We start from the raw sequence: 26,649 nt of genomic DNA on the forward strand, positions 1-26,649 counted from the left end.
AAGTAGTGCTGCTGGGTCTGTTTCTACCAAGGATGTATTTTTGGTTGGTGTTGGAAAGAAGCATCCCTTGGGCTTCAGAGAAGCTCCCCTACCCAAGCATGAGTGCCCCCCTTTGCCCACAAAGTAGCTTGCCTTTTCCAAATGCAGACACATAGACACACACACTCTCCCCCGCCAAGCCCTCAGAAGCGATCCGGATTAGACAACACTTAGCCAGACGGCACCTCCCAGAGATGGGCGCACACGCAGCAGCTGTCAAAAGGAGAAGTCACTTTACTTTCTTTTAAACTTGCAATGTTTGCCTTTATTTTGTTCTTTATATTTTGAAAGTGAAAAGAAATAGTACTGAGTCAATTTCTTTTTGTTTTGTTTTTTTAAATATTTGTTCTATGTATTTACAAGCCTTAAAGTTGCTCTAAAGATTTCAAAAGTATTAAGAGTACTTTTCCCAGGGTAGCACTTTTTTTTTTGAACAATTCTTGGAGTTCTCTGGTCCACAGCATTTCTTTCTGTTCCAAGGTTATGTATGTTTTGATTACTATTGTGATTTTTTTATTTTCTGAAGCAAGCTGAGAGGCAGGCAGAAAGATCTGATGCCAAAAAAAAAAAAATCTTTCTTACCTTGTTCACCCCAAACCTTCTCAAATCTGGACTAAATACTATGCTTTAAAACAAACGTGAGGTGCATCTGAAGGGGAGGGAAATTTATTTCTCTGCTTTTCTATTATACAAGTTGTTTACAGAAACTGCAAATTAAAAAATTACACTGGCATTTGCAGTCCTTAAAATAAATTAAAAGTTCTCAACTTTTTTTTTTGTTTTTTTTTTTTGCTAAACAGATGTGTTTTTTTTTAAAGTATGAGTCCTCATTTAAAAAGAAAAGATTAAAACAGAAAATATTTTCTATAAATAATACATGTATTTTGGTTTTAGTGCTCCCGCCCTCAGGTTTGAAGTTTACTTTTTTTCCAGTACCTTTTTCCTCCATGATCACCTTTTTTTTTTCTCTTTCCCCTTTCCCACTCGTGCACACGTGGGGGTTTCTGCGAGAATTGGCCTTGCTGCACTGTGATTGGCGAAGACGTGAAACTTTTTAAAAAAATACTTAAATTGTTTCTTTTCTTTCGTTTTGTGTATTTGAAGTTTTAGTTATCCTCAGACTCCTCTTCTGCTTCCCGCAGCCATGTGAAGAACGCCGTGACAGACTTCAGGGCCACACCCTTCCCATTCTGCTCTGCCGGGTCCTTGCTGCTCTCCCACTTGTAGAAGGCATCCTCAGAGATCACCTCCTCGTCATACAGGCAATCAAAAAACATCCGTAGCAAATCTGCAAGGAGGCGAAAGGAAACCATTGGTTTGGGGGCACTGTGGCTGTGAGGAGGCCACATTCCCATCCAGTGCAGGGAAGGAATTCCTGTGCAGGACGCCCCGTCAGGGCCAGGGCACCCGTGAGACTTCATCACACCCCCTCCTGACAGCCTAAGAGAAAAGCCACTTGTCTAAAGAATGCGAAAGGAGTCAGGCAGTCGGAACTAGTTCTTATTCCTATTATTTTATTCAACTTGAACTGTTTTCTGATATTACTGAGCTGTTTGATGTTACACAGTTTTCAACCTAAACACTTAAAAGTATAAGAATAATTCTTTAAACTTTCCTTTTGATACATTTTCTTTGAGATTTTACAATAAAACCGTCTAATTTTTACAAATTTTGGGAGGAAAAGGCAGAATGGACTTTCTCCCCTCTAATGTCGCTGTCAAAACGAAGAGAGTAATAATTCATATGAAAAACATGAGTAGAAACTATCTTGTCTGGATTTTATCCAGTGAAATGACAGCCGTTATTTTCAGTGCCCAGATGATCTGGGCAATTTTAGTCCTCTGTTTTACAGTCATCATGGAAACTTAGCTTATATTATTGTTTTAAAAAGGACAGATTTATAGACAAAATATCTCTTCAGTTACACTCCAAGGACTGTTCCAATCCCTCCCTTTATATCCCAAAGGGACTTAACAACACTAGCCAAGAAGAAAAACTTTGCAGAAGTCACAACCTAAGGAAATGCCAAAGAATTACTTCAGTGCTATCTTTGAAATAGCCATATACTTACTGTCCACTTTCAGAAGTTTCTACTGAATTTTCAAGATTTAATATGATTCAATTAATTTACCAGATCACTAACACTTGGGTGTTCGGGTTACCTTATTTGTCTGGTTAGCCAGAATTAACTATAACTCTTAACCGAAAATTAGTCTAAAATGCCTTCATGTCTTTGCTGGCTATCTGAGGACTCTGACAAGGATCACCCTCTTTCATTATTAAGGCCTGGGTCCAAGAAGGTGAAAAGCTGTACCACACGGACGCTAAGGCTGCCTGCCCTGGACCCGCACTGCGCAACAGGGCAGCCGCTGACCATAGGGGTTGCTGACACTTAACATTCTAGGCTCAGTTCCTTAGTCACAGTAGCCACACTTAGGTGCTTGACTGACACGAGTGGTTCATGGCTGTCATGCGCTGCCTGACAGATACATTTCCATCCTGGCAGAGATTCTTATAAGACAGACGTGCCGGAGAATGAGGATTCAATCTCCTCAGATAATATGAATAATATAAACTAGTCTTCTTGTCATTTTCTCATCAAAGTCAACCACTTAAAAACATTCATGTTTATCAAAGTTACAGGCTGAGTTTTGTCACTCAGGATGCTGCTATTGCCCACTGTTTAAAGTCCATCAAACCGTCTCTCGAGTGTTGCCCTGGATAAGCCTCACCCTTCAGCTGGGTTAACTGTAGCAAGAGGGAGACTTACTGGCAGGTTGATCAAGTTTTACTATTGATGCTTGTAGTGCATAAAGTGCTTGCAGTTCCTTCTCTGTATCTGAGTCTAGGTACTTGAGTAAGATCGGCACTCTCTGCTTGATAACAGCAGTGTCCACTCGGAAGGTCGAACAGTCGGCTGGAAGAGACAGAAGAACTGAGCATTAACACACACAGCTGTTTTCAGTTTTCTGAATCAGTAAGACATACATGACCCTGCAAGGAATTTTGAAACGCCAAATTTTCTAAAATTTCAATTAAAAACAAAACAGCTCTGCTGGATCTGTTGTAACACTGCTGCTGTTTTATGTTTTGGTTGTCTGGTTGTGAGGCATGTGGGATCCTAGCTCCCCAGTCAGGCGTCGAATCCACACCCCCTGCACTGGAGGGCGAAGTCCCGACCACTGGACCACCAGGAGAATCCATGAAATTCTTCCCGAAACAAACAAACAAACAAAAGTATGGAGGGGGATGGATTTAGAGTGCTGGGCTCCCTCAAGACTAGTGCACTCGGTTCTTTATCTTTAATCATAATTAAACAGGGACAGCAGTCTCATGACATTCCAAACCATAAAAACATTAAAAAGGAAACTGAAGAGAAATTAAACAGAGAGTTCATTTAAATCTCTCAAGAAGGGTAAAAGAAGGGTAAAAGAATTAGAACCGTTGTATCATTACTAGCAGTTGTTGCTACTGTTCAGTCATTCAGTCCTGTCTGACTCCCTTTCGACCCCATGGACTGTAGCCTGCCAGGCTCCTCTGTCCATGGAATCCTCCAGGAAAGAATACTGGAATAGGTTGCTACTCCTTCTCCAGGGGATCTTCCCAACCCAGGGATCGAGCCCACGTCTCCTGCACGGGTAGGCAGGAGGCCTGAGCCACCAGGGAAGCGCCATCATCAGCAGGATGAGGACCAGCTGTGACAGCGGCAACCACCATCGGGTGTTTGATGGAAAATCTTGAATTATGAAGCTATCTCTATAATGATTCTGAACAACTTTTCAGCTGATACATTTTTTTTTTCTATTTCAGTGACAAAAATGTGGACTTTAATCCAAGACCAAGTGGATGATCTCATGAAGTATTAGTAAAAACTACGTGCAGCTTGGACCATTTAGAGTCTCCACTAATCTGACTCCTGTCTATGTAATTCATAAACATTCAATAATATTGTCTTATCGGGTCAACATAAAACAGGAGAAATAATTGGTATTTTCTTTCCCCACACATGAATTTACATAAAGTGGCTTTTCTTTTGAGATTAGTGACACTGGACAAGAATATTCAAATTGTTCATTTTAACTCGTGAATGGAAGGCAGGGGAGCCTTTGAATGTGGGAGGTGAGAAGTAAAGGAAAAGTCCACACAGCAAACAGCCTCAGGAGCAGGCGCCAGCTTCCCGCTGAACTGCGGAACAGAAGGCCCCCAGCAGCTCTCACATCTGGGCTCGCTGCAGGCAGAGCAGCTATCTGCGCCCGAGGCCCAAGAAGCCAGGCCTGGCAGACAGAAATGGCATTCACTTGGCACAGGAACTGAGCCTTACAGTGCAACTGTTAAAGGCAATATAAACTCTGACCCACGTCGTCAGCAGCTGACATACGGGGGATTTTCAGATGTTGCTTCAGGAATACTACTTACCTATAATAGCTGCTTTACAGACGGCTGTCATTAAAGCTCTAAGGAATGCAGGTGCGCTCATCTGGCTTTCATCTAGATTAGCCTGCAATGCAAAGTAAACAGAATAGTTAAAGGCACCCTTGGCACACCAGAGGTGTTATTTTCCCCTAAACCAGGCTTCGTCTTGCACTAAGGGCACACGAGATCCCGTTCAACTTTTTAGTAGAAATTAGTCTTCTGATTCACCAGGAAATACTGGGACCATCGCCAGTTCTCGCTGAAAGTGCGCCATGTAGCAGTGCTCTGCTTCGGGGAGCTGACCACTCCGTATCCTTTATTTATTCAGTTAAACAGTGCTGCGAACGACACACATCCGAAGCGCAACTGTTTAAAAGCATCTTCCCTTTTCAATAAATAAGCCATCTTACGATGGTCTATCCAAATCTACAAAGCTGAAAGAGCAACTACTCCTCAACTACAGAGATTTTCGGGCCGACTTTGCTCAGGAGTATGCAACTACGTTTAGCTGTGCTAACACTGCTTTTTCATCTTAATTTTATTGTGAATTAGAGGCTAATGTCCAGAATTACGTCAAATAAACACCTCAGGTACTGCTGAGATAACTGTTCCTCTTTTCTGAGGATGGCAAAAACACATATTCAGAGGTAAGTTAAATAGAGTAAATGAACCTCCACCTTATTTTTTTAGTTTACTTCTCTTAAGATCTTATCTTTTTGCTATAAAATACTACACTAAACCAGATAAGCAAAAGAAGAAAACACACAAACGCAGCCATTTTCTAGGCATTTCAAATATTTTCCAGAGTTTATGTTCCTTATGCCTGTGAACAGAATTAATGCTTATCTCAGCTTCTTTTAATAGCTTAGAAAACCATAGCACAGCACAGTATTTTCTACTGAGTCATTTTTAAAATAACTGGCTAGGAAAAATTAAAAATGCCATTTAAAAAGGTATGTGTTAGAAAGCTAAGAATTTCAAAGATATTTAGAGATCAGTTTAATGTTTATGAATTTTAGAACTGATGTAGATTAATGAGTATCTCTCTCTTTGCTGAATACCTAACCTCACATATATCACTTGGGAGGAACTGGTGGTTTCTTGAAAGCAGAGTTAAGAGGGGTTAACAAGTCAGATGGCTAGCTCTACAGGATACTGGCAGAGCTGAACACAGAGGGCCAGGCCACCTTTTGCTACTGATCTCGTCCCACAGGACGAGAAACATGTGGTGATATTGCTAATAGCTAAGGCTGAGAATAACGTGGGGTAAGAGCTACGTAGAAAAGATTTCATAATGGTTTATGTTTTATACGGTTTATGCTCGTGTACCTCTTTAAATAACATACAGGCTGAAGCCAAGGCTGGCCTAGCCCTGGAAATTACTTCTGCAAAGTCTGAACAATTATTTTTGAATAAATGAGAGAAGAAAAACACACCATTACTCTTTGGCTCAACAATACTTTATAAACAGGTTTTAGAGCTATTTCAGCTGAGTATAAAATCCCCAAAGGATCAGATTTCAAGCAGAGTCGGAGAAAAACAAATTCAGTTCAGTTCAGTTGCTCAGTCATGTTCAACTCCGCGACCCCAGGAATCACAGCCTGCCAGGCCTCCCTGTCCATCACCAACAGCTAGATGTAATTACTGATAGATGATAACACTTCGAAACCATGTGACTGTCTCTTCCATTTCAAAGAAACGAACTGTGTATCTTTTCTACCAAATAAAGCCAGACACTGTAATTCTAGTATTCAAGAACAGAAAAGACATGAAGAAAAGTATCAAGAACACTAAAGATGAAGCAAAGATATTAACAAAAATGTGCAAGAACCGTAAGGAAAATGGGTCTGCTAACTGGAAACGATAAGCCAAGTGAGATTACTGTGTGGTAGGATCAGACCCACAGCAACAAGCACCTTCGATGCACTATGCGCTCGGTGACCACGATGACGTTTTTGTTTCCTTGATCCTTTTTCAAAATTCACCTTTATTAGGTATCATTTACATTCATTAAAATTTACCCTTTGTCTTATTTTTAAGGAGAATAACTGTTGGTCTGGGATAAGCTAAATAAATACTACTATTTAAAAAAGTAGGCCCCAACGTGGATGAAGAGGTGAAATCAGCATCATTTGGCAATATATGAGAAATAAAAGACCAAACTGCTGAAATGAAAGAGAATGATGTTCAGTATGCAAATATTGACCTGACTTCTAAAACATAAAAGAAGGTATCTGAGGTCAATAATATACCAGAAAGCCTGATACTAATTCTATCCTAAAATCTACAACAAACTATCATATGAATGGTTTTAAAGTCTTACAGAGGAAAGAGATGGTTATGCTAAGAATAAATAAGGACAAAGAAAACCAACTCGTGCTAAACTACCCTCCTCTCCTTTTCTGATATGATCACCATATGGCAGGCCCGATGGATAGAGCTTTAACTTTTCCAGAGTTTAGCAAGACATCTGACAAATTATAATAGGTATTCCCTTGTAATAATAAACAAGTTAACAGCTGAAATGTCCACCGGGATGGCAATGAGATCTGGTCCTAAAAAGTATGCTGCTTTGTCCTTGGTCCTACTCTCCTCACACACTTTGCCCATAACTTGAGTGAGTGCAAAGTTGACATAGTAATCAAATGCAAAGTGAAAAAGATACAGAGTGAAAAAGATGGCAAGCAAAATGGATGACCAAATTAGAATCCAAAATGTACTGACAAAACTTCTAAAAAAGTGTCTAATTTAAGAAGGTAAATCTAAATAGAACTAAATGTTTAAAACACTATTTTGGCTCAAAAATCAAATGTATAAGTTTGGCATGGAAGAAATGACTGACCTGTAGAATATAAATGAGTGAACACTACAAGACTGAATGGACTGGTCTGGGTTCACTGTGGTGAGTCTGCCAGAAGCACAGGTTAAAGAAGAAAACAAAGAACGCCGAAGCACCACCGAACTCTGTGCTGCTGCGCCACTGCAGACGAGCATGCTCAGTGCACACGTGCCACTCTGAGAGGCGTGTTCCAAATGCAGGTTATGTTTGTATGAGGATAACCAGACAAGGGCCTGGATACCAAGTTTTTAAGAAGGAATGAAAGAACCTGGAGGAGGAGTCAGGAATATATCCTATTGGCTATTATAAATTACTTAAAAAATATTCCCAATTAGGTGAGGTGATAGACTGTCCCAAAGACAGGAGGGAAAACAGGTTAAAAAAATTATAAGAAGCTTCATTATTTCTCAACGCCTGGAAATGGTTAAAGAAACAACAACCCATTAGAAGAACTACAAAACAAGAGTTATACAAGATGGAGAGAACTAGATTAGCCCCCTATGGCTTTCTTTCAACTGGGATTAGTATATGATTCCATGAAAATGTGCACAAAAAAAACACATCTACATAAACAAAAGTTAATATTTAAAGGAATACAATAACAAGTTAAATACAGACATGATCAATGGACTCTACAACACAAGATTTTAAGGTATGTTATGAAAAGGTAAGCCAGCACATTTCATAATAATTACGTATTGCTTATTAATTTTATCCAAGATAGTATCTAAAATGTGAGAACATGAGAAAGAAATGCATATTTTTGATGGTAAAATGTCGTGTATGGACTAAACTAATGAGAGACCCAGAAAAATGGCTTATGTTGTGAATATTTTTACTTGACTTTATAAAAGACTAAGAATCTTTAGTCTTTATACCTCTACCCAGTCAAAGATCTGTTCATCATTTGCCTTGTCCTCAATAATGAGTTTCTCGAGTCGCTTATACAGCTCTTCGGCAGAGAGTTCTTTCTTCAAAAGTGCTTCGGAGGAACAGGAACTGTCAGACTCTAAAAAGTCCAACTTCTGAAACATACAAAGTTAAACATATGAAAATAATTCAATATTATCACCCTGTGAAGAAAACAAAGTCATGGGCCATCTCTTCTATTTCACGTGGAAGCACAATGATTAGCAGAAGCCGTTCTGTACTTATGGTTCTGGAAGATTCTAAACGCATTATTCTTCTGAATATACCATTTGTTTTATACTGAGTATCTCTGATTCTTCTTAAAAACACGCTTACTTTTCTTCCAAAACATTCTGAGCTTCAGTCTTCATTTTCAATATGTTTGATCCACAATATTAGACTCAAGTGTACAGTACAGTGATCTGACTTCTGTATGTACTGTGAAATGACCACCACGGTAAGCCCAGTCATTCTCTGTCACCTTACAAAGTCAGTACAATGCTACTGACTGTACTCTCCAAGCTGCACATTACACACTCCCATAACCTGCTTATTTTGTAACTGGAAGTTTGCACCTCTTGACCCCCCCTTCACCTATTTCACCTCTGCCAAGCCTCTGCTCTGGCAACCACCTACCCCTTCGCTCTGTCTATGGGTTTTTATTTGTTCTGTGGCTCCCATGTGCAAGTGAAACCAGGCGGTGTTTGTCTTTCTCTTTGCTTATTTCATTTAACCTCATACCTGTGGGTGCTTCGGTCTTGCTCTCACCTGTGACACAGCTCTAAGGCAGGGCAGGTGCACCAGCAAGGCAGCCTATGATTAACATCACTATCGCCACAGAGCAGCTGTCCAAAACTCTGTACCTTTAGTTTTGGCAAGTCCTTCAAACACCTCCTGACCATGCTGAACCCAAGTGTGAAAAATGATGCCATGACTGTTTAACTCTTTGGTGAGTATTAAAAAAAATCAATAATCAAAGTGATATTTCATTTTCTAGGGTATAAGACCATGAGGTATGTAAGTATGCTTTGCTTTATACAGCTTCTCCATGCAAAACCCATAAAGATTAAAATACTAAACATTATTTACAAATTTTTCTCTAATATCATAGAAGACTCATATATATTCCGGTATCCTCCTTGGATCCACAAATCAAAAATTACCTGGAATTCTGTGAAAAAAATTCATTGTTTTAATTATCTTTTGTACCACCTTTAAATAACATATTCCTATAAAGCTTCAGAAACATTATTCAGTATCACAATTTTTCTGATTCAACATTGATAAATGCGTTAACTATCACATTTCAATATACATACAAAATCACAAGATGATGGCCATAAGTTCTTTTAAGAACAGGCAACTGATTTTTCATAACCTGAAACACTCTCCAAATTTGTTTCAACATTACTTTAGATGTTAGGATACCTATACAGAATACCTCTTTAACCTACCCTACACCTACACAGACAATTGGAGGTCTGAGAGCAACTAACATTAATAGCAAACTTAAACATTAATTACACTGCTCCTAAATAAAATGATCTAAAAATGTGAAAGTGAGTCTTTACCATGGCTTAACGAAGTCAGAAATATCAATAACCTCAGATATGCAGATGACACCACCCTTATGGCAGAAAGTGAAGAGGAACTAAAAAGCCTCTTGATGAAAGTGAAAGTGGAGAGTGAAAAAGTTGGCTTTAAGCTCAACATTCAGAAAACAAAGATCATGGCATCTGGTCCCATTACTTCATGGTTAATAGATGGGGAAACGGTGGAAACAGTGTCAGACTTTATTTTTTTGGGCTCCAAAATCACTGCAGATGGTGACTGCAGCCATGAAATTAAAAGACGCTTACTCCTTGGAAGGAAAGTTATGACCAACCTAGATAGCATATTCAAAAGCAGAGACAAAAAGGTTCGTCTAGTCAAGGCTATGGTTTTTCCTGTGGTCATGTATGGATGTGAGAGTTGGACTGTGAAGAAGCCTGAGCGCCGAAGAATTGATGCTTTTGAACTGTGGTACTGGAGAAGACTCTTGAGAGTCCCTTGGACTGCAAGGAGATCCAACCAGTCCATTCTGAAGGAGATCAGCCCTGGGATTTCTTTGGAAGGAATGATGCTAAAGCTGAAACTCCAGTACTTTGGCCACCTCATGCGAAGAGTTGATTCACTGGAAAAGACTCTGATGCTGGGAGGGATTGGGGGCAGGAGGAGAAGGGGACGACAGAGGATGAGATGGCTGGATGGCATCACTGACTCGATGGACGTTAAGTCTCAGTGAACTCCGGGAGTTGGTGATGGACAGGGAGGCCTGGCGTGCTGCAGTTTATGGGGTCACAAAGAGTCGGACACGACTGAGCGACTGAACTGAACTGAACTGAATGAAGTCAGTGGTGAGCTGTGAAGTTTAGCTTGTTCATTGGAGAGAAACATTTATCCCTCAGAATCCCTGTGTTTCTGTGCAAGCCATCTAATCTTCCTAGAACCTAGGAAGGCTGGGCTTCAAATTTATGGATCAGCTCATCACTATCTCTTATAGAATGTACTAGGGTTCCCAGAAAAAGGGCATTACATCAGCCATTTTAGAAGAAAGCTAAAAGTCAAGGTAAGGATGGCCAAGTTTTCTGAGGCCTCATTTTTCTGTTTTCTAAACATTTTTATAAATAACAACATTATGCATAGTTGACTGAGTTCCTCTCTATGCTCAGTGCTTCTTAAACATTCTTTTTTAATCCTCATATAAGTTCTGTAAGACAGATATTATAATAAGCATTTCATAGGTAAGGAATCTGAAGCTTAGAGAAATCAAGTAATTTTAAAGTCTTAAGTGGGAGAAAACTGGAATCTGAACCCAGGTTTATCTGACTTCAAATAAGGGGGCCACACGTTTTCCTTTCTCTTGTACACACTCCTAGAAGCACAAACGCTGGGCCTCACGGGAATTCCATGAGAAATCATCCTTATGCAGCTGCTTTCGTAAGTTATATCTTTATTCAATGTATGCCCATTAACACGTATTTATTATTTTATGGATTTGCCTTTTAAATCATCATCATTCAGTAAACAGAAAGGAGTTATAAATGGAAAACAAAGCACTGCTGATCTGTATTTATCTGTGGGTCCCCTTTGCCAGTTACCTCCATTTCTTCGCATGGCTGCGGGTTATCTCCTAGTGTCCCTTTGCTTCAACCTGAAAGGCTCAGTTTAGGACGGCAGGTCTAACTAACTTAGTCTTTATCTGGGAATGTCTTCATATCTTCCTCACTTTTGTAGGAAACATTGCAGATATATTAACAGTCTTTAAATTCTAGAACTTTAAGTATATCATTCCAATGTCTCCCACTATCATAGTTTCTGATGAGAAACTGGCTGTTAATTTTATTGAGGCTTCTTTGTATGCGATGAGTCACTTTTCTTCTTGATGCTTTTGATATTTCTTCTTTGTTTTTGTCTTTGAAAAGTTTCACTGTATCTTGTGAAACCAAGTTTATCCTGCTTGGAGTTTGCTGAAATTCATTTGGGAAATTTTCAACCATTATTTCTTTAAATATTTTCTTCTGTCCCTTTCTCTCTTCTCTGGGGCTCTGTTATGATATACCGACATGCTTGATGCTGTCCCCTAAGTCCTTAGACTCTTCATTTTTCTTGATTCTTTTTTCTTTCTGCTCCTCAAACTGAGTAATTTCTTCTTTTAAAGCCTTTTATATATTAAATGGATTAATTTTTCAATATGTATTATAATTAAAAGCTTTTTAAAAAATAAACTATAGGGACACTTTTAAAAACTCAATGATATTCAGTTTCATGTAACAATGCCAGAAATTTCATTGGGAAAACAATTAATAAAAGGTGTATCTGCAAATATTAAAGATGGATTTTCATCATAGTAAATCAGTGTTGAATCAGTGATTCCTGACTGAGCAATTTCAACTGTGCTGCTTTATCTAAATCAATCACTGATTGATTCGTCTGTTCAAACCTGCTACTGAAACATTCTAGTTAATTTTTCATTTCGGCTGTTGTCACTTTTCAGTTTCTATTTGGTTCCTTTTTATAATTTCTACCTCTTTACTGGTATTCCCAGCTTGTTCAGTTCATCATTTTGATTTCCTTTATCTCTTCCTCCATGGTTTTCTTTAGTAACTGGAGCACAGGTAAAGCCCTTGTCTAGTAAGCCCAGTGTCTGGGCTTCCCAGGATGCTTTCTGCCAGTTTCTTTTTTCCCTTTGAAAGAGCTGTATTTTCCTGTTTCTTTGCATACTTTACAATTTTTTGTTGAAAACCAGACCTTGCAATGTACTAAGTCTTGACATCAGATTCTCTCTTTTACCTAGGAACTGCTGATGTTGTAGTTATGTGTTAATTTAGTGACTTTCTGACCAGGACCATATTCCTTCTTTTGTGTGGTTACTGAAATCTCTGATCCACTATCTCCGCTGTCAGCCAGTGACTTTTCAGAAATCTCAGTGACCATCTGGATCCGAGGAGAAAGAGAGAGGTATGGCGGAGACTCAGATGTGTTCAGTTTAAGCTTCTGTAACAGACCCCGTCTGAGAAGCCGCTTCAGAATGAGGGGTGGAAACAACATCCAGGTCCTGAGATGGGTCCCTGGTGAAGTGGTAGGCAGATTAACAGACACAGCACCAGTCTTTGCAGGACAAGGTCGTTATTGCTCAATCTGGCACCAGAAAGACAGAACGACTGTCCTTTCAGCTATCTACCACAGAGCTGGAGGCTGCTAGGTCTCTAGGCAAAATTCCAAAATCCCTGAAATTTACCACACTCTTTTTCCATCAAGCATTGTCCTGGTTCTGGTAGTGCATTTGTTCCACTCGACTCCATAATTTCAAAATAGCTGTTACTAACTGTCCCAGCTCAACAGCTGTTTCAGCAGAGGGGCTAACTCTGGATCTTCTCATTTCTTCATCTTTTCTACATCCATACATTGGTTTTATAATTTTAAATTAACCTTATATTCCTGTGACAAACCTACCTGGTTATGATGTATCATGTTTTTTGTTGTTGTTAGATGTGACTTGTGCAAATTTTGTTGACAACAAATTTAGTCAACAAAATTTTCTCTATGTTAATTAGGAATTAGTCTATAGTTCTCTTTTCTTGAAATGCCTTTGTTTAGTCTTGTTATCAATGTAATGCTGGCCTCATAGAATGAGTTGGAAAACGGTCTCTCCTGTTCAAGCTTTGGAAGAATTAGTATGAAAGTTTTGCAAAACCGGCATTACTTTTTCCTTTAACGTCTGGTAGAACTCATCAGTGAACTCATCCGAGCCTGGAGTGTTTTTTGTGGGGACATTTTTAACTACTAAAATTTCTTTCATACTCATGTTATCTGTTTTTCTTCTTGCTCTATTAGCTTTTTCTTGCTCAAGAAATTTACTCATTTCAACTAAGTTGATGTGTTTATGTTATTACGTGTAGAATATGTACAATGTCGCCTCTCTCATTCTTTTTATTAGAAATTTGTGCCTTATCTTTTATTTTTCCTGATTAGTGTAGCTAGGGGTTTATCAACTTTATCTTCTCAAAGAACCAGCTTTTGACTTCAGTGACTCTTCTTTATTGTTCTTCTCTTTCACTGATTTCTGCTCTGATTTTTGTTATTTCCTTTTGAGTTTTATTTGCTCTTCCTTTTTCTAATTTTGTAAGGTTAAAGCTGAAGTTAATGATTTGTGACCTTACTTCTTTTCTACATCAGGTGTTCAGTGCTAAAAACTTCACTCTAATACTGCTTCAGTTGTATCCCACAGATTTTTATGGGCTGTGTTTTCACTTTCATCCAGTATAAAATATTTTTAAAATATCTTTTATGATTTATTTGACTCATGGGTTATTTAGAAGTGTATTACTAAGTTTCTAAATATATGTTGCCCTTCTTCTTCTTAAAGGTTAGCTTATTTGGAAGTCAACTCTAGAACAACTCATTTTCTCAGTACTTTAAAATTATTCCACCATCTTTTATTGTCATTTTTGTAACACTTTGATTGACAGTATACAATTGGGTTTTCATTGTTGTTATTACAAAATTTGTTTTTCCTTTGGAGATAATATGCTTCTTCTTTCTAGCTACTTTAAAATCTTTTCTTTTTTTCTTTCTTGATATTATGCAGTTTCACTAAAATGTAACTATTCTATGTGGTATACATATGCTTTCTACAGATTCATGTATTTTTCAGTTCTGGAAAAGTCTTAGCCACAATCTCTTTAAATAATGACTCTTCTCCATTCTATTTTCCCTTTTAGGATTCCAATTAGACACATTACAGACTTTCTCTTTCTAGCCCCTAAATTTTATTAACATCTATCAGAATTCTCCCTAGTTTCTTCTCTTTTTATATCTGCCCAATCATCTTTGCTCCTTTTTGTGACTCTTCTTTATAAAATAGTGTTATTTTATGAGTTGCTGCTAAGTCGCTCAGTCATGTCCAACTCTGTGTGACCCCATAGACGGCAGCCCACCAGGCTCCCCGGTCCCTGGGATTCTCCAGGCAAGAACACTGGAGTGGGTTGCCATTTCCTTCTCCAATGCATGAAAGTGAAGTCACTCTGTCATGTATGACTCTCAGTGACTCCATGGACTACAGCCTACCAGGCTTCTCCATCCATGGGATTTTCCAGGCAAGAGTACTGGAGTGGGGTGCCATTGCCTTCTCCGATATTATGAATTATCATTCTATTATTTCAAGTCTCCACAGTCTAAATCCTGCATTTATGGCCTGTTTACTCTCATTCTTGGTTACTTATTTCATTATATGTTACATGAACTCTAAGTGTTAACTCATACATTTGGATACTGTTAATTTGTAGAAAATAAGAGGTAAGTTGAGTGTGTTTTCTCCAAAGAGCATTTTGGTTCGGTGCTTCGTGGAGCTGGGTTACTACTGAACTAGGGCCATGTCAGCTTCTTCTGGACCTTTGGGAGCACTCCAGGTGGGATTAGGCAACGTGCCCTTCACATGTGCTTGTGAAGAGAAGCCCACCAGGCTTCTCTGTCCATGGGGATTCTCACATGTGCTTACTGCTCAGAATTCAGATTTCATCTTTGGCTTTTCCCCCTGTTATTCTTCTTGTTACTTGGAAGTTTTTTCCATGTTCTATGATCCCAGCAATGAAAGACAAATTATGCCTCATGTAGGCTTTTATTATCATGGCAGGAGTGCTCCTTAGTATATCTAGTTTAAAACCAAAAGAAAGCTAAAATCCACTGTGAATCTAATGTCTTTATCCAACTTAAAATATACATGCTTTAAAATCATTTTCAGATTGCTTTATTATTTTCTTTTAACCTAAGAGTGACTTTTTTCTCCTTATTGCTGAATTTGTAGGCTATCTTAGCAGTTATTTCCCTCAGATGTTTTAGGATTTTGATTTGCAGGATAATTTTGAGAAGAATTTTTTTTTGTTTTAGGACCAGATTGTATCGATTGTGGAGCCTTCTGCCTTATTGTGGATTTCTGGATCCAGTTACTAACTCAGTAGGCAGCTTAGCTAAGGTTCTGTCTATAAGACTGTACCTACCTTCCTAACACTTATTTATCGATTTTCCACTTAGTGACATGCAGTAAGCCTGTCTCCAATCTTGTACCTTGTAAGGGGCTATTACCCTACAGAAATACCTTCTGACTTGTCTCTGCTTTCAGACCCAGAGCTCAGAAGACCTGCAGCTTTAGCCCTATCACTCCTGCTTTATTTATCGATTTCATTCCTGGTTCATGGACACATGTAACTTGTTTTCAAAATGTGTCTAATTTCTTAAATCTTTACTTTTTATCTATCATCTAATGAATGCATAGACAAAAAGCCATGAGGTTGTTAAAAGTTCCCAGATGAGAACTGTGATTGGTTCCGTCCGACAAGAGATCAGAAAATATTTCTCCTTAGGAAACACGAGTCTTTTTGAGGGTAAAGTGGCCTTAAAGTATAGACTTAAAATGACATCTTGACCATGATTCCTATTTTGGTCTAATTTTAAAAACTGGGGGCTTCCCTAGTGACTTAGACAGTAAAGAATCCGCCTGCTATGTAGGAGACCTGGGTTCAATCCCTGGGTTGGGAAGACTCCCTGGAGAAGTGAATGGCTACCCATTCTAGTATTCTTGCCTGGAGAATTCCATGGACAGAGAAGCCTGGCAGATTACAGTCCATGGGGTCACAAAGAGTCGGACACAACTGAGCAATTTTAACTTTCACTTAATAACTGGAATATTGATGTAATTACTTTTATCTCCTCTAAGAAACAGACCAACTACTATCAAACAGGAGGTATAAACCTTGCTCCTACTCACCTGCTCCAAGAGAAAATTATGTACATCTTCCCCTTCTGGTAAAAAGTCCTTCCAGCTGAGGTCAGCCTCCCTCCATAGGGCTCCCACTTTCTTATGGCTCTAAAACAGAGATTAAGTTCAGTTCATTTACTTCTACATTGAAAGGAGGAAAAACAAGTCAAGAGTGCAAAACTGTGAAGGCTAAAAAAACTGAAACTTTTCCTTGTGTTGACATGAAGTTAATTTCTTAGGATTCTCAGCTTTTAAGCTGAGATGTCTAAATGTACATAAATGTAGTGGAAAGTGAAGTACAGTTGATTAAGGTTCGATAATTTCTTTTACCAGATGACTAATCTGGGGATCGGCAAGCTTGGTGTTTGGTGTTTTTTTGAATATAATCATCTAAAAAGAGTTTAATTTATACAACTTATATATTCAAAACTGCCTCTTTTCCTGGACAGTGCTCTATGCATTGGTGATTAAAGCTACTCAATACGCCTTGCTGGAAGTCCTCTTCATAGTAGGTTACCATTATGCTACTTAACATGAGAAGGATTAAGGAAGTCATTGCTCCTGAACAAGGAATGAGAATTATTTCAAGGGCAAGAAGTGCAAGGTTGAGCCCAACAAACAGCAGAGAAGAGCTGCTGTCAGTTGGAAAACTGATGAGGAGGTTAAGTCCACTCCCTGAACCAAGTCACAGTGATAAAGGAAAGCGTCAGGCTTTGAGGCTGCAACTGTCATCTAAGGAACACGTACTAGTTACTTCACAGGCTAATTTGCCCAGGGCATAGCTGATAACCTGGCAGAGCTAGGATTTTAACTCTAGGTTAATTTCAGAGTTTATGTTCTATGAGAATTTTGTTTTAGTTAGGAAAAGTGAGAACCTGCTTTCTGTTTCTACAAATAAATCTTAACAAGAATTTGAATTTTAAGGGATGAAGTCAAATAGGTAGAAGAGGAGGAGAAAATTCTCAATCTAGAAATTAGGGTTCAATAAAAACTTCAGTGCCATCAAGCAAGGGGTATTAATAATATATATAGATAATCAGCTAGAACTAGAGACTCTTCAGTATACCTATCTACGAGTAATTATCACACAAATTAGATACAGGGGAACTTCTGCAGATTTAGACAGAGAAATGATAAGCTGTTTTGTTTTGGTTTTTATCAGTGCCTACAAAACAGTAAATTCTATCATCCTAGTATCTCTTGCTCTGGTATGAATAAGTCAGGAAACACTTTAGAACTTTTCAAGGGAGTTGTTTTGTTTTGATGCTTCTCACCCCAGGAGTTACATCACCTCCCTCTTTGGGAAGCTATACCACTTTTCCAAACCTCTTAACCTCTAATATAGCATGGACACAATGTTTTGGTTAAGATTTGTCTGTCTCCCCTTCCAGTCTATAAATTCTTTGAAGGTTTAGTCATCTTTGTAGACTAAAATCCTGGCAAAGGGCTTTGCAGAGAATTATGCAGTAATTCTAAATAAATTCTAAAATAAATGTAATTTTAAGATAGAAATTCACAATCCTGCGGAATCATTTTCACCGCCTATTTCTTTTTTCCATTAAAAAATCATTTTATTGAAGTACAGTTAATTTACCATGTTGCGTGAATTTCTGCTATACAGCAAAGTGATTCAGTTACATGTATATATACACACGGTCTTCTTCATACTCTTTTCCATTATAGTTTATCACAGGATATTGATACTTCCCTGAGCTATACAGGAGGTCCTCACTGTTTATCCATTATGTGCACAGCAGTTTGCATCTGCCAACCCAGACTCCTGACCCATCTCCCCCTCCCTTTGGCAACCACAAGCCCCTTCTCTATTCTGAAAGTCTGTTTCTATCGCAGAGATAAGTTCATTTGTGTTTTAGATTCCATGTATAAGTGATATCAATGTGAATTTTTACCACCTATTTCTAATCAGTTACTTAGCTTTAATCCAAAAATAATAAAATTAATCATTTCATGAATCTCATCTTTCTCTGAAAGTGGAGGAGTTTTAATCAAAATCTATTATAATAAAGTATAAATAATATAGCCATTTTGCTTCAAGAGAAAATAAATTAAAACACATCTTGAGATTTTTTAAATTTTACCAAATCTAGCTGAGATTAGATAATTTCTTCCCAAATTACTAGAGAACAGAAAGGCAAATATACCTTTGGAAGAAACTAGACTGAACCAGAGACCTCACTTTTTCCCCCTCCCCAAATAATAGAAGTTAACAGAATTACTTACACAGCGATACCCAAGTTATTCACAGATAAACCAAGATCAAAATCATGACACTTCCTAATACACTGCTAAGTCCAACACTAAGTTTAACGCTCACCATTTGTTTGCATAGAAGGTGCAATATTTCAGAAATCAAGATTCCAGCTCTTCCAACAGGAAGTAAAGGTTTGCAAAATTCTCTGTAAAAGATACAAGTAGTGCTTAAGTACCTCTGAACAAATTCTGTTTTAAAAAACAGGCAAACAAAGTGTCCCGAAAGAACAGATACTCTGCAACCTAAACAATACTGGGAAAGTCCAAGCTCCAGAACATGCTCAAAGTAATAATTTTCAGCAGAAGTAGTTCAGAGACCTCGGGTTTTTATGCCTCACTGAGAAGCTGGAAAGAGGCTTTACAATTCCTGGGTTTTGCCTTTTTCTCTGTTTCAGTGATAAAAGCAATGCAGAGATCAGTCTCACTTACTCTGTTTATGTAAGTTCCACTTTAAGCTGAAAGGAGAGAAGCACCTTAGGTAACAGGAAGGTGTGAAGCTTGCTTATGAAATACGTTTAAGAAAGGAAGCTTTTCCTTAGAATATGGATGAAACAGAAAGGAACCAATTTTCCCATAGTCTAAATCAGTATTTCCAAACTATGTTCCACAGTACATTAACAATTATTCCTCAAAAAAAGGATTCAACAGTCAATTAAACGAAGTGATGCTGACTGAAACAAAGCGAAGTTATTTTTATTTGTTGCTTTGTTTACAGGACTGTCATAACCTTTAATGTGCTATAATACACTTTGTGAATCTCACAGGGACACACTAGTATGCAGAGTCTGACGATGTGAACAGTTTTGGGAGAAATACCAGCCCACACAATGTAGCAACAATTGCCCATTCCTGTCCAAATCTAGGAATGCCTAACAGCTCAGTTTCTTTCAAAACAGCCTGAGCAGGTACCATGCAGGTGCCACAATCTGACAGGTTATCACGTGGAACTAGAAATTCTTACAGCACTGGAGCAATGAGAGACACAAAAGCCAGATTAACAGTAAGCTTCCAGGAGCAATCACTTTCCAATCACATGATTCTGAAGCCATGTCTAACATTAATGAACCACAGGGCTGTTATACCCCCATCACTTCTCTAATTTAGAAAAATGTAACATTTTTATACAGAAATTAGAAGCCTTAAAGAGCCACAGGCTGAGTGTGAAAGTCTCCAAAAGCACTGAAGAAATAGCACTAAGCTAAAAGCCAGCTGGTGAGTTCTGCCAGGTTAACTAGAAATACATCCAAAGAAACAAGCACAACTTACGTGATGAGTTCTCTCATGGAGATTCCGCCTTCTTTTAACATGGGAGTCACCAGTTCAGCAAGGTACAACCAAATATGGGGAATATCAATGGCCATGTCATCTGCCAATTCCAATGTTTCTGAAAAACTGGAAAAGAACAAGAAAAAATCCACATGCAAATGTAACTGAAAAGTTAAGATCAAATACATCGATCAAAACCCAGTCAGTCAACAAATATCCACTAGACAACTGCTATGTCTGGTACTGCTCTGGGCGTCAAGTACACAAGCTTTTAATCTCAAAGAGTCTGTATCAGTGTGGGGAGGAGAACAACACAGACAAAAGCGTGTTTGCAGACAGGGTTAATTCTCTGAAGAACAGGACCTCAGGTACCAGGATACGCTAGAGGGTGACCAGAAAACACCCCTGTATGGATGTGCCATCTGAAAGACTTAATGAAAACGAGGCAGTCTCATGATGTTCTAGGGTAACAAGCTATTAATTTAATCCCAACTATAAAGAGTTCCCCATAGCTAAGTATCATATCCTCTGAGTCGGTCAGAAGCACTGACGGAAAACTTCGTGTAATACAGACCAGACACAAAGAGAAGAAAAGACACAAATTCTTCCTCTGAGGAGCTTACAATGGGGAAGAAAGCTGGGTGAATACAAAAGAGCCTGACAACGTTACTACATAACATCATCATTATACACGTTACAAACTGCACAACCTCTAAAGAAAAGCTGGTGGTTTTAGGCTTTCATGCTATGGAATATTTCTCAACGTGAAGTAACATAAATCAAATTTTTAAATATAAAATTTAGAAACATCAAATACAAAACACCAGCACAGTCTTATTTAGGCTGGAAATCATAGCTATTCATTTTAAGTATAAAAACCCAGTTCAAGACTGTGTTAATCATTCCAACATAGAATATATTAAAAGGTACAAAAACAAAAGTGAATTTAACTATAGGAGACATATAAATAATTACAAGGAAATACACATAATCAGAAGGGTGCATGAATCGAGGGGTCAGGGCAGGTGGCACCTTTCAGATCTCCACATACATGAAAAGTGTGTGCTTGCTCACTGCAATTCCAGTTTCTAGCCACCTACCTCAGAGAGCTACACACCACTAAAATTTTTCACTTAAAAAGAGCTACCACTGTAAGGCAGGGTCACTTTTCTGAAGGTGTCATTTCAAAACAGTTGGCCGCTCAGCCACATTCTCTAACTCTGGGCTTCATAAATCCTTAATGGCAATTTTGTGACCTCACAGCTTGCAATTATTTGACACCAATTTGCTATAAACACTCTTGACTGTTCGCTCATTATGAATGCTTCCAGCTTGGTTAATGTGCCAACGATGGGACATAATCTGGCCGGGCTCCAGGATTTCTAGATTAATTACGTGTAATGCCTCTTCATGTTTCATGGTTTAGTGGTATAAACTTTTCTAATGAGCTCATGAGACAATCGCAGCAGTCTTGGTCTTGAAGCAGTGTGTCTAAACTGTTCTTTTCAACTCACATTACAACTAAAGGGTACTCCTTCTTCCCCAGTTTTCTCCTTGTCGATTGGTCAGTTTACCATGGTACCATCTGCAGAACTCCATCATCGACCAAATCCACACTGATGATAAGAAACACAGCTGGCTGAACACACGATATCTGAAGCAAAAGCTGGTAAGCAACTTACTTCTCTTCAAGTTTACTATTCCTAAATTCTTTTGTACGATTTTAGAAGAAAAATCCTACAGCCCCGTGTGCAGAAGCTGCTTGACAATTATCTCTGTGTCTTTGGACTACTACTTAGCCTTTAACAATGCCTTGCCTAACATGTATTTTCTGCTGGCTGAATAAATGAAATAAAGCTATAGCACAGCCTTGCTTCGTGGTATATAGTGACTACCACACCCACTAAATTGCACTTCTGGGAGGTCCACCAATGGGACTTCAAACATCCCTCACCCCATTTCAACTAGAGAAACTCTATTTTTACTTATTTTATATATTGCGATCCTAAAATTTAGTTGAAGAAAGCAATACATTATGAAAAGTTAGAAATATATTTTTTAATTTTAATTTTTTAATGCAGTAAAGTTCTGATTAGACATCTGCTAAAAGGCAAAATAATCTACCATTGCTGGAAATGATCTTGTCAGGCAGCATCTTCCATAATTTTGCATTATGATAACTTTAATAAAAATACAAATCTCGTTGTAAATAACCAAAGAAGAAATAGTGAAGACATCTCAAAATTAAGCTGGCCTGGTATTATTGTGCTGATCATTAGAGAATCTAACTAGATGTAAAACAAAGAAATAAATAAAAAGATAAAGACCCTTCTTATATTCCAGTACCATTTTCAAAGGAATACCACAGAAAAAGACTATTACCTCACCTATGAGAGCGAATGGAGCCTTCACTTGTTAAGAAGCACCTCTACAATTTTGCATATGGAACTTAGTCTGCTTGTCCACTTAAGCTCCAGTGTCTTTTACCAAAGTAGAATTGCCTTAAGTGGCAAGAAAAGTTCCATGAGTAGTCAAGGAGGAGATAAGAATTTCCTTCCCAATAAGTATCTCCGAAAGTAAAATATTAATATATCGAAATTGCTTGAAAGGCAAATATTTTGGGTCTCTAGTCAGCTCCAACTTTTGTCCTGCTTTTCACTTGTTTATTACATTTTCACTTGTTCAAAACACTTTCAAAGAGATTCCAATTCCATGGTGAACAGTGAGCTACATTCAACTACCTTTACCAGACAGTTTTTAGAAGTTTCCTGAGGCCATGATATTAAATGACTATACCACATTATCTGAAATGAATCTACCTACACAATAATGTGCTTACCTACACACGTATCTGATTTGCATCATAGAGTATTTAGATCCAAGTCCTGAAAATTCCAAGGGGATGGTTTGATCTTGTGTAAATGTTTTATATATACCAACTACTATGCTCAGAGTTGATAAAACATCTTTTAAGGAAAACTGCAAAGGATCTAAGCTTTGTTTATAAACCACTTGACACAGAGAGGCTATCTGAAACATCTGTCTAGTCTATCTTACTCTTCAAGTAGCAATGTATGCTTTGGGCAGCCGTAGGAGAAACCACATACAGGGGACTGGAATGCAAAATAGGAAGTCAAAAAAACCTGGGGTAACAGGCAAATTTGGCCTTGGAATACGGAATGAAGCAGGGCAAAGACTAATAGAGTTTTGCCAAGAGAACGCACTGGTCATAGCAAACACCCTTTTCCAACAACACAAGAGAAGACTCTGCACATGGACATCACCAGATGGTCAACACTGAAATCAGACTGATTATATTCTTTGCAGCCAAAGATGGAGAAGTTCTATACAGTCAGCAAAAACAAGACTGGGATCATGAACTCCTTATTGCCAAATTCAGACTTAAATTGAAGAAAGTAGGGAAAACCACTAAACCATTCAGGTATGACCTAAATCAAATCCCTTATGATTATACAGTGGAAGTGAGAAATAGATTTAAGGAATTAGATCTGATAGATAAGAGTGTCTGATGAACTATGGAAGGAGGTTCATGACACTGTACAGGAGACAAGGATCAAGACCATCTCCATGGAAAAGAAATGCAAAAAAAGCAAAACAGCTGCTGAGGAGGCCTTACAAACAGCTGTGAAAAGAAGAGAAGCGAAAAGCAAAGGAGAAAAGGAAAGATATAAGCATCTGAATGCAGAGTTCCAAAGAATAGCAAGGAGAGATAAGAAAGCCTTCCTCAGTGATCAATGCAAAGAAAGAGGGAAACAATAGAATGGGAAAAACTAGGGATCTCTTCAAGAAAATCAGAGATACCAAGGGAACATTTCATGCAAAGATGGGCTCGATAAAGGACAGAAATGGTAGGGACCTAACAGAAGCAGAAGATATTAAGAAGAGGTGGCAAGAATACACAGAAGAACTGTACAAAAAAGATCTTCATGACCCAGATAATCACGATGGTGTGATCACTCACCTAGAGCCAGACATCCTGGAATGTGAAGTCAAGTGGGCCTTAGGAAGCATCACTACGAACAAAGCTAGTGGAGGTGATGGAATTCCAGTGGAGCTATTTCAAATCCTGAAAGATGATGCCGTGAAAGTGCTGCACTCAATATGCCAGCAAATTTGGAAAACTCAGCAGTGGCCACAGGACTGGAAAAGGTCAGTTTTCATTCAAATCCCAAAGAAAGGCAATGCCAAAGAATGCTCAAACTACCACACAATTGCACTCATCTCACACACTAGTAAAGTAATACTCAAAATTCTCCAAGCCAGGCTTCAGCAATACGTGAACCGTGAACTTCCAGATGTTTAAGCTGGTTTTAGAAAAGGCAGAGGAACACGAGATCAAATTGCCACCATCTGCTGGATCATCGAAAAAGCAAGAGAGTTCCAGAAAAACATCTATTTCTGCTTTATTGACTATGCCAAAGCCTTTGACTGTGTGGATCACAATAAACTATGAAAAATTCTTCAAGAGATGGGAATACCAGACCACCTGACCTGCCTCTTGAGAAACCTGTATGCAGGTCAGGAAGCAACAGTTAGAACTGGACATGGAATAACAGACTAGTTCCAAATAGGAAAAGGAGTATGTCAAGGCTGTATATTGTCACCCTGCTTATTTAACTTATATGCAGAGGACATCATGAGAAACGCTGGACTGGAAGAAGCATAAGCTGGAATCAAGATTGCCGGGAGAAATATCAATAACCTTAGATACCCAGATGACACCACCCTTATGGCAGAAAGTGAAGAGGAGCTAAAGAGCCTCTTGATGAAAGTGAAAGAGGAGAGTGAAAAGGTTGGCTTAAAGCTCAACATTCAGAAAACGAAGATCATGGCATCTGGTCCTGTCACTTCATGGGAAGTAGGTGGGGAAACAGTGGAAGCAGTGTCAGACTTTATTTTTTGGGGCTCCAAAATCACTGCAGATGGTGACTGCAGCCATGAAATTAAAAGACGCTTAGTCCTTGGAAGGAAAGTTTTGACCAACCTAGATAGCATATTGAAAAGAAGAGACATTACTTGGCCAACAAAGGTCTGTCTAGTCAAGGCTATGGTTTTTCCAGTGGTCATGTATGGATGTGAGAGTTGGACTGTGAAGAAAGCTGAGTGCTGAAGAATTGATGCTTTTGAACTGTGGTGTTGGAGAAGACTCTTGAGAGTCCCCTGGATTGCAAGGAGATCCAACAAGTCCATTCTAAAGGGGATCAGTCCTGGGTGTTCATTGGAAGGACTGATGCTAAAGCTGAAACTCCAATACTTTGGCCACCTCATGCGAAGAGCTGACTCACTGGAAAAGACTCTGATGCTGGGAGGAATTGGGGGCAGGAGGAGAAGGGGATGGCAGAGGATGAGATGGCTGGATGGCATCATCAACTCGACAGACATCAGTTTGAGTGAACTCTGGGAGTTGGTGATAGACAGGGAGGCCTGGCGTATTGTGATTCATGGGGTCGCAAAGAGTCGGACACGACTGAGCGACTGAATTGAACTGAGGAGAAACCACAGATTAACCATTGGCTGATCAGGGCCCAGTAAACTTGGAGGTCTTCTTTTTTGTTTTCCAGAATCATCACTGGCTTGGGCAACTAGGCAGAAACGGCTTTAATTGTTCAGAAAGCATTGTGCCAGTCACTCAGTTGTGTCCGACTATTTGCAACCTCCATGGACCATCAGGCTCCTCTGTTCAAAGGATTTTACAGGCAAGAATACTGAAGTGGGTTGCCATTTCCTTCTGTAGAGGATCTTCCAAACCCAGGGATCGAACCCAGGGCTCCCGCATTGCAGACAGACGCTCTACTGTCTGAGCCACCAGGGAAGCCACAGTTGCTCAGAAGTTGGCATTTAACAGAATCAGCATCCAGAAAGCTGACACTGACGCTCCCCTCACAGTGCTGAGTAAGGACAGAGATCTTTGGACACTGGGACTAAAAGAGATAGAAGACAGGGCATTTCGGTGGCTCCAATGAAATGGCTTCTCTGGACAATATGATCTATTTATAACTTAAGTTTCAGAAGTAACTGGGAAACTATGGTTCAATGTGCAAGAAGGTTCTTTGTGGATACTAACATGGGGCTATCTCTTAGTTTCCACCTTAGAAAAAATTGCCAGAGCTTTCTATTTAGGAAGGAATAGGGATCTTCCTAGGGGTCTTGTCTAAGGATAATCTGGTTAGGTCTAACTAAGTATCAAAAGCTAGGTCAGAAGCTGCTGTGTTATCACGAGCTGCAGAGGAAGCAGGGACAGGGAAAGCGGAAGCAGCTATTGAGACACAGGTGTGCCCCTTTCGGTCTATGTGAAACGTGGTTGTGGCAGTGTTGCCAACAGCCACAACAGCACCACTCCCAAAGCAAGTGTGGACACCGTGTCTGGATGTGGTAATTTTTCCTCAGGGAAATGAAAATGTTCGAGATAGCCTGGAAACCAAGCTAGCACCTCTCAACTTCAATCAAGGCCAATGAAGCTAGAACACACTCTGTGAGGGCTTTTCAGGGATGAATCAACTTCTGACTATAGTTTGAAGAAAGAGAGAAAATGGTAACTGGTAATGTAGCATTCTCATTTTCAAAATTTTCTGGTGAATGTATCATAATATCTGGG

General features: G+C 39.0%; 1 protein-coding gene across 13 annotated transcripts in view; it reads right to left on the reverse strand.

The window, feature by feature from the left end:
* Window positions 1-541: 541 nt before the first annotated feature.
* The window catches only part of EIF4G3 (eukaryotic translation initiation factor 4 gamma 3), a 353,762-nt gene continuing 327,654 nt past the window's right edge, over window positions 542-26,649 (reverse strand). For all 13 annotated transcript variants that reach the window (XM_070382560.1, XM_070382520.1, XM_070382510.1 and 10 more), the window contains 7 exons: window positions 20,034-20,159; window positions 18,832-18,913; window positions 16,506-16,604; window positions 8,170-8,316; window positions 4,456-4,537; window positions 2,810-2,956; window positions 542-1,327 (listed from right to left, as the gene is read on the reverse strand). In XM_070382560.1, coding sequence (XP_070238661.1) covers window positions 1,146-1,327; window positions 2,810-2,956; window positions 4,456-4,537; window positions 8,170-8,316; window positions 16,506-16,604; window positions 18,832-18,913; window positions 20,034-20,159 — 865 coding nt within the window. In that variant the 3' untranslated portion in view covers window positions 542-1,145. The remainder of the gene's footprint in view (window positions 1,328-2,809; window positions 2,957-4,455; window positions 4,538-8,169; window positions 8,317-16,505; window positions 16,605-18,831; window positions 18,914-20,033; window positions 20,160-26,649) is intronic.

This window comes from Bos mutus, chromosome 2 (genome assembly GCF_027580195.1).
Source record: "Bos mutus isolate GX-2022 chromosome 2, NWIPB_WYAK_1.1, whole genome shotgun sequence".
In the NCBI taxonomy this organism is placed as follows: Eukaryota; Metazoa; Chordata; class Mammalia; order Artiodactyla; family Bovidae; genus Bos; species Bos mutus.